Consider the following 11,133-nt stretch of genomic DNA (forward strand, 5'->3'; position numbering starts at 1 on the left):
CACACACACACACACACACACACACACACACACACACACACACACACGCATACATATTCCCATATACACACATGCAGCTCAGAAGCATCCTTTATTCTGTGTAAAGACTGGGTCCAGGCCTGAGGTGAGCAGGGCCCAAAGTGCTACAGAGAGAGCTATGAGTTTCTAAATACATAACAATGGCCCCAGCCTCAGAACCTTCCCAGCCCAACCAGATTTGGAACACAGAGTTCCAAACAGGGCAGGGTAGCACCCTCAACCATTATCCTTCCTGCTCCCCATTCCTGCTGCCGCCGCCTCCAGTTGTCAGGGCTGCCACCCAACCAGCTTACTTCCTGCATAGATCACTAAGGCACCTTAGTGCTTTGCACCTTAGAAAGGAGAGATGTCCCCACCACTCTGAGCTCCGACCTCTCACTGCTGACAATTAGACCCACCCTGTGCTCTGGCCTCTTCCCACCTACCCGGGGACTATGAGCCTTGGGGTCAAATGTCAGGGTAGCCAGCTTCCCTCTACTCTTGGCTAGTCCTTGAATGCAAAAAGAGAAATGAGAGCTTTGGCCTGGCTGGTGTGTGGGTGGGGATGAGGGAGCAGAGGAAATAAAGGCTAGGTTTGTTTGCAAAGAAGTCAAGACAAGCCCACGATGAACAGCATTGAATCAGCTGCAGCCTGGGCTGGTCTCTAACACAGTTGTCCTCAACCATCCTTCCAATTCCACCTTTCAATCCCCAAAGTTGGGTGTCTCTGGTTACACTCCTGGGGTGCCCACCAGCCTATTTGGGACCTGCTGTTCTGTTATCAACATATATTTATCACTTATTATTATGACTTCATTCAAGGGAGGGTAGCTCAGAAAATTGAAAATCTCAGAGATTTGCAAATTGGGCTGAATGATTTCTTAAGGTTCCTCCTACCTTTAAATCTATGATCTTAGTAAGCAGACTGTAGCATCCTAGAAGGCTGGCTGGGTGCCTCTCTGGGTTGGAGCACAGGAGGAATAAAAAAAAAAAAATAGGCCAGGGTTTGATACCTAAGCCTGTCTTTTGGGTTGAGGTTCATTTTTAACCATTTCAAGTAATTGGTTTGGTTCAAATATATTTTTTTTAAAAATCCTCCTCCTTTCTTTTTTATCACCGTTAAGATTCAGACTCTGAGTTCAGAAAAGAAAGAGAGGAGTGGGGGAAAAAATCAGACTACAGGTTTTAGAAAGCTTTGGGAAAAGGTTTCCTAAGTACACTTACATTTTTGTGTGGTCTGACCTTATGGCCTTAATGAAATAAAACAGGTCAAAAGAAATTCTACTGAGAATCAGGCCGGACACTACTTCCTGTCCCTAATGTACTTCCTATTCCTAATTTTTTTAAAGAAGAAAAAGACCCAATAATGTAAAAGGGTGGACTCCAAATGGACTGTAATTTCAGAGACAAGATTTTAGCATCATCTGTTCTCTTAAGGGATCAGCATTTTTTCAGAGGTTGTGGGAAGCATCTTTGGACCCGTTGAATCTATTTAAAATAGAAGGCCTTACTAATGTCAAGACAAACACACTGAAGCGAAAAAAAGTGATTTTGGAATAGGAGACACTTTCTCCCCTTTTGCAGTGTCAGATAAAACATTACATTTTGATAGCGTAGGAAAAAATCAGTCATCGCTCAGAGATTCAATCTGTGAAAAGACCAAAGTCGTGTCTTTCCAGTTTCAGGCATAGGGGCTTTCATCTACTTTTATTGTGGAACTCTTGAAAGTGGCATATCACGGAGGGGGAAAGCTATTAAAAGATAAATCTGAGGTACCCACTTTGTAAAATAAAAATGATCACAGGTGCTAAATTAATAATTCTGCTTAGCTTTTTATTTGGTGTCATGCTATATTGGCTAAAATTTCCCTCTTAGAATCACCTCATGCTACATGCTGTAACCATGAGTGTTCTCTCAGCCAAATTCCCTTCATTGCTAACAGTGTGAGGATGTATGCAAGCAGGCCTCAATGTGGGTGGACATTTTGCACAGTTAACTATTATACATCTTCATTCAGTCCACAGCCCGGCATGAGTTAATTTTTTTTAACTGTTTCTTGAAGATATCAATAAAAATTCAAATAGCACAATCCCAATCACTAAGCAAACCAATCTGAGTTTAGAGATGTTGGTTCTGTTAGCTTAGAACCTTGTTTTTGATTAGATAGTTGAGGTCCAGCCGAGGGACAGTTGTCTGCAGATTCAACTCAGCCTAGAATGTAAAAGTGAGGGCAGGCTACCCAGAGTCCTTTGGGTGTCTTCTTCAGATGTGAGAACCCTTGACACTACCACCTATTTTGAAACTGCATTAGTTCATTAATGCTGTCATTAATTAATCTCCTCATTGGCAAGAAAGAAGAGATTACCTTGAAGAAAATTATGCCAAAGAGCTAAGAAGGGTTTCTTCTTTACAAAATCTTGGGCAAAATGCCCTTTTCTCCCAAAATAATCTATAGGATCATCAAGGTACTCAGGAAGGCAAATGGGGCATTTCTAACAGTCTATGGCACTCTAATTGCTACAGGATATTTTCTTCTAAAATGGAAAAATTTGCCTCATGAGAAATTATCTCATCTACATTTCACCTCCTCACCATCCAATATATGTTTATAAGAAGCCTGTGAAATGACTGAAATATTCTATTCATGTTTGCTTGAGATCACAAAGCCTATTCATTTGCTTTCTAAAAGAATCAGCTCTAAAAATTTAGCTTTGAGTTGGGGGTTCAGTTTCAAGTTGACTTTTTAAAGATGAAGACATATTTAGTAATTCTAATATCAAATTACACAAGCCAGTTTACTATTCAAAAACAAAATTCTATGAGCCCAGTGAGTTTATTTTTGTGTTTATTTGGGGCTAGAGAAAAGATTCAAATGTGACCAGAGACTGATGCATAATGTCTCTCTGTAGAAATAAAGACATGTGATTTGAAAGTTTAAGGTGTTTTTTTTAATAATGTTAACATGATATGTGAGTGAACACGTGTAATCTAAATGCAGCAGCACAGACTTAGATAGATGCCATTGAAATCTGTTTATCCAAGAGATTCTGGCAGAGTCATAATATTTAGATAAAGGACATTTAAAGATAATTGGGGGAGAGGGGACGTGTAGGGGGGCGGGGTGTTACCGGGAAAGAGATTTTAAAGAAAGAAGGAATTCTAGGTCCAGCCCCTTCAGTGCACTTGTGTAATCTATCCCTTCCTATCCATTGTAGAAATACAGATGTAGGAGATGACGAGAGGGAAAAAAAAATAACTAACTTGCCATGCTAGGGGGAAAAATGTAGATTGACTTACTGGTTTATCACAGTTATTGTATACAGATTTGCTGTAACTGTGTTGAATTTTTTAAATTAGATTTTAAATATATTTTGACAGTCTGAACTTGAATAGTGTGACTAAGTGTAGGGAGAAATGACAGGTCTGTTTTGTTATTAAACTGCTGTCTGGAAAATAATGTGCTATGTACAGTAAATGATAATTATTTTGCCACTGACATTAATACAGCTAATAGCAATAAGGATTTTTTTTTGAACCATAGAAAGCTAACTACTTAGAATTACTGGGCTTTGTTATTCATTGTGAAACAGAAAGGATTTTTTTTCAAGCAGTTTAATTTTCATATCACCATTCCAAACACTCTCTGCTACTAATTTAAATAGAGAGTAAGTTAATAAATAAAAGAGTAGTACTTAAATGGTTCTATTTGTTAAGAGAACATCTGTAATTAAAGTTAGCAATGTTAGCAGGATCAGCCACTGTGTAATGGCATAGAATCAGGGAGTATTTTCATGCACACACACTAGCTCATTCTTCCAGAAGAAACATGGTGGGATAGGGAAGATACTCCAGAGTTTTGAAGACCAGGTCCTATCATCTACAGTACTGTGACCCCTGGATACTGTTGGGTTAGTTATGGGCCAAATGGGGAGCTTTGAGGCTACTCTGGTATGGATCTTCAGAGCCCATCCCAGTGGAATACCTCTTCACTCCCTCCCACTTTGGGTTATAGATTGCCACTAGGGTACCTCCAGCCCATAGTCTCATAAGGGACAGGAGGGGATCATTGCCTTCTGGTCGATATCACTCCTGCATCAATAGTATTGAAACTATTACCAGAGTCAGTCATCCTTAAATTAAATTCGTCTTGGTTTGGATTAATTCTAATACATATAACAGTTAGGCTACCATTTACGTGATGTCTTTGGAAATGTTTTTAATGATTATGAATTTCATCTTGTTTATTTTAATATATTTGCCAAATTAGGTATCCAAGAGACTCCTCCACATCAGTGATGTGAGAATTCCCGTTGCCGAAGTCCAAAAGGTACTTTTTTCTACTCCTTTGCATGCACTTCATTCATTTCAGTGAATTGTCCATGTGAGGAATTCCTGGGTAGGAGGGCAAAGGGAATCAATTGAGCCATGCCTTTTTTCTCCCTAGGCCCCAACTCTAAGCTCATGTCTGTTTGCGTGGTGTCAAATTACGGTTTTCACCTGCCAACTAAAGAGATGGCAAAGGCCTGGGATGCCGGGAATGGGTTTCTATGTCCGAATCAGCATGTGTATATTTTCAGCTATTTACCCACATATATCCCAGTTCCTTCTGTAGACAACTATATTAATGAAAATGGGCCCATTTCCTCCATCTGATCTACCTAACTTACCTATATACATTCATGGGGGATCTGGCATTTGGAATGGTCAGGCCCACTGTCCCAAATCAGCAAATCTAAATCAATCCCTAACAGATCCATATTTGACTCACCTTGACACATACAGGAGAAAATTATTGGGGGTGGGGGGAGGGCAATAGGGAAAGATGATTGGAATCCTCATTTTTCCTTATTGTCATATCTACATATAGGAAATTTTATGATTTCAAAGCAAGCTGCATCTTCTCCTTTCTTCTCCCTAACCCAAAACAAAAAATAAAATAAAAACAAAAATAAATAAAACACACAAAGCTCAAACTAGCCCCTTACCTTAATTGTAGGTCAGTAATTGAGGTGGGAAGAAAAGCTCAGAAGTAGAACATGAGAGGAGAGGGGGAAGAAGAGAAAATCTGATTTTTATCAGACATCATGGAAAAAATGAAATCTAGCCATGTAAGTGGGGTTTCCTCCGTGGCTATCTCTGTACAAATTTAATCATGAAACCTTTGCTTTCAGGAGCCAAACTCCCTCCTACACTCACACAGGTCCTTATTTATTCTGGGTCATGATTTGAGGTAGCCTCGTTGTTGCCTCCTTATTGCTCAATGGAATGAAAGTTTGATTTTATTTTAGCAACATTGCTGCTTGCCGGAAAATCTATGAGAAATATATACTTCTTGGTTTGGTTTCAAGAGGAACTACAGGTATTTGGGGCATGGGGATGGGGAGACCAAAAGTCAGACTGCCCTAGGGTTACTATGAATTCATAAGGTAAATTATTTAAAAGGTACAAGGAATTAGGAGCAGGGTTCCGATTTTATTCCCCCCAAATACAATGTATGTTGACCTCTCTTGGCTGTTGATATGGGTCTCATTTTAAATACATCACTTTTGATAACTATCCCCCATGAGAAGGAAACTCAGGGTATCCTTGTATTATTGGGGTTTCACTAGTGTATTCACTGTTTACTGGCTCTGCAACCCCACCATTCCCTTTGTAAGGAAGGCTTGCATGCCAGTCCTATTGAACTATTGTGATCCTTCCCTGATCGCCACCAGGATTTTAATCCTTTGAAACAAATATACACTGGATCCACTAGGAGTTAATGAACTTCTGTGGCAAGGTTCACATTGACCTGACCCCTATGGTAATATTTCATATAAGGTTACTGGTTGGGGAGAAATCAAATTTCAGCAATGAACGTGATTGACAGGTGAGCACAAGAAAAGAGAAAGACATTTGGTCAGATGGGGAATTTGGGGAAAAGGAGGACAATTCTGTGAAGTTTCTCAGTGATATTAGAAATTATAAGCTTAGATATGAAAAGTCCAATATTTTATCCTCTCAAGAGGGTTCCTTAGTTTATTCTCTGAAAGTCAATTTGGTTAAAGGAATTTAGTAGCAGAGCCTTATAGCAGTGGACAACTGTCTCAGCAATCCCTGGCTAATTTCAACTACATGAAGTCTTATGGCTTGTTGAGGATCTGGAAATAGATCACAGCCATTTTGGGGACAAGCTAGTTGCTTTTCCCTTGGTCCTAGAAATATTATTTAGATTATGTTTCATTTCTAATATGCATTCCAAAATATGCATTCCAAGAATTGTCTCCAAAGCTAAATACTAATTCATTTTTTTAAAACACATTTTTATTCAGATCTTTTGTTTTCACATGGCCTGAATTTCCCCTGCATCCCTGCCTTTACCCTCTCCCAGAGAGCTATCCCATACTAATTCACTTCTAAAACTGCCTAGACCCTTACAAACAGGAATGGTTGGTTCAAATCAGATGAGTTGTAGTGATATTAAATTATATTAAAAACATTTTCTATCATTAGATCACAAAAGCAAAATCCTGGCATGTGGGACTTCTGGATGTCATATTGTCTCCCTTTGACCCTAGGGAAACTTTTCAGGGATGGTATGTCATGTAAACTATTATGTCACAATTGTTTCCATGGAAACGAGCTGTGGTATGACTCAACCTTCGTGCTAGGGTGGGGTGTAAGGATGAGTTTTCTGCTAATGATTGAGAATTGACTCCGAAGTATGCCTTTCAGTCGGAACTGTATGAAATTAGGTGTTCTGGATTGGGTAGTTTTCTTCTTAAGGGTGATCTAAGGTGAAAGTTGGTCTTCCAAATAGATTCCCTTGTTTTAAAAGTGGAATGATACACAGATCTGAATGATGACAGCTAAGGTCATTCCAGGTTTCCCTTGTTCAGCAAAGGCCTTCTAAACCTTTGCCAGGAAAAGCCCAAGTATAACGGACTGGTCCACAAGCATTTTAGGCAACATGGGTAGGTCTGATCTTTGGTGGCTAGATTGCATGCCACATTTAGGAGCAGCTCATTCAAGTGATTCTGTCTTTTATTCTTTTAATAAACATTTTGCTCTAGAAATGGAACAATATAATTACACAGATTCTCTTCCCTCTTCTATCTTGTCCTCCCTTACTTGGTTTTGTGAAGACAAATGTTCGAGTATCTGTTAAGTGTTAAGAAGATTTTTATCATTTTCTAAATTGTCCTGAAAACCTCAGCCCACAGTTTCCAGCTTCCAGCAAAGAGGTAGCAGCTAAAGAAGGGACTTACTTTGATCTTGTATAAATATCTTATTTTTGGTAAATATTTTCTTCCTCCTTTGCTCATGAGGATTTGGAAATGAAATCAAAGCAGCTTTTCTTATAAAGAGCCAAGAGCCCTCTGTTCCAGGGTGAGGCATTGCTTTTAGAATGGTATGGGTCTTTTTGTCTCTGAGTCTAGTCATTGGCTTCCAAACATCCCATTTAGGAGTTAAGGGTTCACCTCAGAGAGTGAAAGATAATGAAGGATTTCAGCCAGCCTTGGAACCAGGATGGGATGGACCCCTGACTGAGTCCATAACACTGTTCTTAAGTCAGCCCCACACAAATGGTGATGGCAGTGAGCATCGGGCAGCCTGGAAAAGTCCAATGCTGGGATCTTCTTTTTAATTTTCATTTAGATTATTCCTCTCCTCTATCCCCACCTGATTTTTCACATGGCCTCCTGATTTCTTTCAACCACTCGGGCCTGGGCCCAATCCCGCCTGGCTGATTTAATCAATTAATTATAGTAAAGCATTTGCAGGTCTCTGGGCCTAATGATGCTGTGTGAACTCTTATTATTCTTAGTCAGCTCTCTGGGACTTTCCGGGAGGTGTGGATTTAAAGAGGGAAAAAATGGTATGTTTTTGGAAGGATCAAAACGACTAATGCAAAAAAAAAAAAAAAAAAGAGTAGATGGAGCTCATTACTTATAACACAACGATGCCTCCTTGAAGAGCTTTCATTACCAACGCATACACATGCGAGTACACAGACACACACCACCTGCCAAAACTCTGGTATCCCGCTGCCTTTATTGTCAGCTTCTGGTCCCAAAGTTTCCACTCTTTTTCACCTGCTGCTCACAGTTCTGATTTCCTCAACGGCCCCCTCCCCCCCCCCAAAAAAAGAGAAAGAGAGAGACTGTAACTTTTTTTTTTCCCTCTTGACTCCCGAAGAAATTCTCAGCCATAAATTAGCTAAGCAGGAAAATTTTTGCTTGAAATGTTTGGAAAAACGCCGCGGTAAAAATAAGCCAATGGAAATGGCCCGCTGTGCCCCGCTTTCAAGCGTGGCTGCTCTACAGGAGAGATAATAAAGATATTAGCACTCATATAATTTCCGATCGGAAATGAAACCAGACATGAAGAAACAGTCGCTCCAGCTGTTGAGTGGAAATCAAACTAGCAATGGGGATTACAGGTACCGTCACTGGAGACAGCCCAGCTTCTGAGGGATGACCTCAGGTGGAGGCTGCTTGCAGATATTAACACCTAATTAACAATCCACCAGAGCACCCTACAACTTAATCACCAGTGAGGTGAGAATGACAGTCAAAAAGAGGGGTACAAGCGGGCAAGCGGAGGAGGGAGTGCGTGGGCGCACGTGCGCGCGCGCGCACACACACACACACACACACACACACACACACAGACACACACACACGCGCGCCCCACCCCCTCCACCATCCCCTACCTCCTCCCAACGCATCATCTAATAACTGGTTATTCACACACAGCTAGCCAAGGTTCCTTTTTAGCCATTTCAACCTATTGAAAAGCACAGTAAGTTCATTTGCTAGCAGGGGAGGCAGTGGAGGTGAGAATTGAATTGATCTGAAATACTCTGAAAAATTGACCCAGAGGTCATTCCTAGTTTAAATTGGGTTCTCCAGACAAAGTTCCTTTCTTCTCTCCCGCATGCGGCTTTTGCTTCCAGCCAAGCTAGCCTGCGTTGTATAATTATTTAAACGTCCTCTAATGCCAGGGTTCCTTCCCCCCACCCCCTTCAGTGTTAATCAAAATAAAGACCTTTTGTTACTGATGATGGTTAATTAAAGGGCTGGAGTCTATATCGCTGGGGTGAGCTGCTGGGGTATTTATATATTGGAAGGAGTTTCATTCCTGACTCAGTGCTCAGCAAGGCTGGATGAACTCAGGCCAAGTAAAGGCCTCTTACCTCCTTGAGCATGACACGCGAGATTAGGAGCGTTCTTTTCCTGGCAAATCTGCCGTTCCCATTTAGATATTGCAGGTGCATTGCATTTCCTGAATTACCTTGACAAGAGCCTGGTCTGCATCAGCTCACTGAGAGAACCCAGCAAGTCACCCATAGGGCATCTGGGCATCACTTCTGAGCTGTGCTGGACAACGGGCACCAGTACTCAAGTATCTGGTCCTTTGAACCCCACGTTAGGACGTTACCCGGTGTCCAAATGGAATGTGCGTAGCCCCAAGCTGATACTTACTTAGCTACCATCTGATGATGTTTTGTTGATGGTTCCTGAATGTATAGTTATTTTTCTCTAGCATACAGTAAAATATAAGGGGGAAGGGGTGAGAGGGGTAGAAGGGAGTAGGTGTGAAAATGAGTGGTTGGATTGAACTCTTGGGGGACTGATGAGGAAAGGCTTTCCTAATTCATTTGTCCTTCCCAGAAATGGTGCCAATGAATGTAATGTCTCCCATTCACTCATACCCCTTTAGAATCCTGCCCTGCTCCTAAGCATGGCTCTCTCTAGCCTGCAGCATTGTTCTCCTCTCTCACTATTGAATAACCCTTTATTGACCGGTAATCATTTTAATTATTTTATTTTATCTATTATTTTATATAATCATCTTGATGCCATGAAGAATGTGTACTTGCAAGTAACATTGGAATGTAATTTGGGTACAGAAAAGTACTATTATTATTCTCCATTTATCACTACTGTGAGGTTTGAGGAATGGAGGGAAAGAAGAGTGAGTCTCCAAGGCCATAGCACACCCTCCACTGTTTTGCTTTTTAAATCTGTACCACAGTAAGTTGACAATTTGGAAAATTCAGACTCTTACTGAATAAGCAGGTCCAGCCTGATAAAACCTGCATAACTGAGGCAATTTAGAATATCTGAATTATTTTGATATTAGTCTTTTTCATTCTTTTTTTGTCTATGTGTGTAGGGGATGGGGGCACATCCCCACATTTCTGGAGGCTTTCTTTCAAATTTTTATTCCACAGTGATGGGGACCAGTGGGGAAATAATGGGTGTGTCATAAGTCTCCAGTTGCTGCAGACTGTCCCCTACAGACAAATGGGGACATTTGCAGCATTCATCACCAACATCAAGTTTGGGCTGATAGGGTTTGAGTTGGAGACTTTTGGCCTGGCAAGCCAAGGACAGCACTCCATCCTGCTGAGAGTGAGTGATCTCACTTATTCAGCCAAAGCTAGAAGATTCTGCGGAGGCAGGAAAAAACGTTCCCCTGTTTGGAGGAGCTGAGAAGAAGGCAGAGTTTGTTTTTGTTTTTCTCCTCTGTTTTCCTGAACTGGCTGGTATTTTGATGCTGAAACTTCTGTTGGCTAGGCTTTCTTTTCCTAAGTTGCAGGGAGAACCTCGACTATTTCTCTCTTTGACCAGGGTATTATTGTATCATTCAGAGACCCCATATAGCATCTCCTCCCACCATAAAAAGGCACCTTTAGCGGCTGCCACGGTTAAACTGTCAAATTTTCGTTCGAGGGAAGGAGAGTTCCTAGTGTGTGACTCCACTATAAATTCAACAGGAGAAAATTTGCAGGGCTGTTTAGAATGCAGTTATTCAGGGAATGCATCCTTTTACTATATCTTTACAATTTAATTGGAATTGGACTGTTGTAGGATTTCCACTCAATTTTTTTTTTCTTTTTGCTTTTGCAAGATGCACTAAAGTGGCTTGTAATTTATAATCAAAGTTTGGTATCGTTAAACTAAACTGTAAAAACTGGCTTTGGGGTTTTGGTCATAAAATAAATATTTGAAAAATATAGCGATGAGTCTAGTGCAGTGGAGCCCTCATCAGTACATATATATCTGTGTGTACGGATATATGTGTGTGTGTGTGTGTGTGTGTGTGTGTGTGTGTGTGTGTGTGTGT

General features: G+C 40.8%; 1 protein-coding gene across 1 annotated transcript in view; it reads left to right on the forward strand.

Moving 5' to 3' along the window:
• The window catches only part of MAF (MAF bZIP transcription factor), a 56,216-nt gene that overhangs the window by 10,444 nt on the left and 34,639 nt on the right, over positions 1–11,133 (forward strand). Inside the window, exon 2 of the mRNA XM_027865198.1 lies at positions 4,286–4,345. Coding sequence (XP_027720999.1) covers positions 4,286–4,319 — 34 coding nt within the window. The 3' untranslated portion in view covers positions 4,320–4,345. The remainder of the gene's footprint in view (positions 1–4,285; positions 4,346–11,133) is intronic.

This window comes from Vombatus ursinus, unplaced genomic scaffold (genome assembly GCF_900497805.2).
Source record: "Vombatus ursinus unplaced genomic scaffold, bare-nosed wombat genome assembly UNPS02014778.1, whole genome shotgun sequence".
Lineage (NCBI taxonomy): Eukaryota > Metazoa > Chordata > Mammalia > Diprotodontia > Vombatidae > Vombatus > Vombatus ursinus.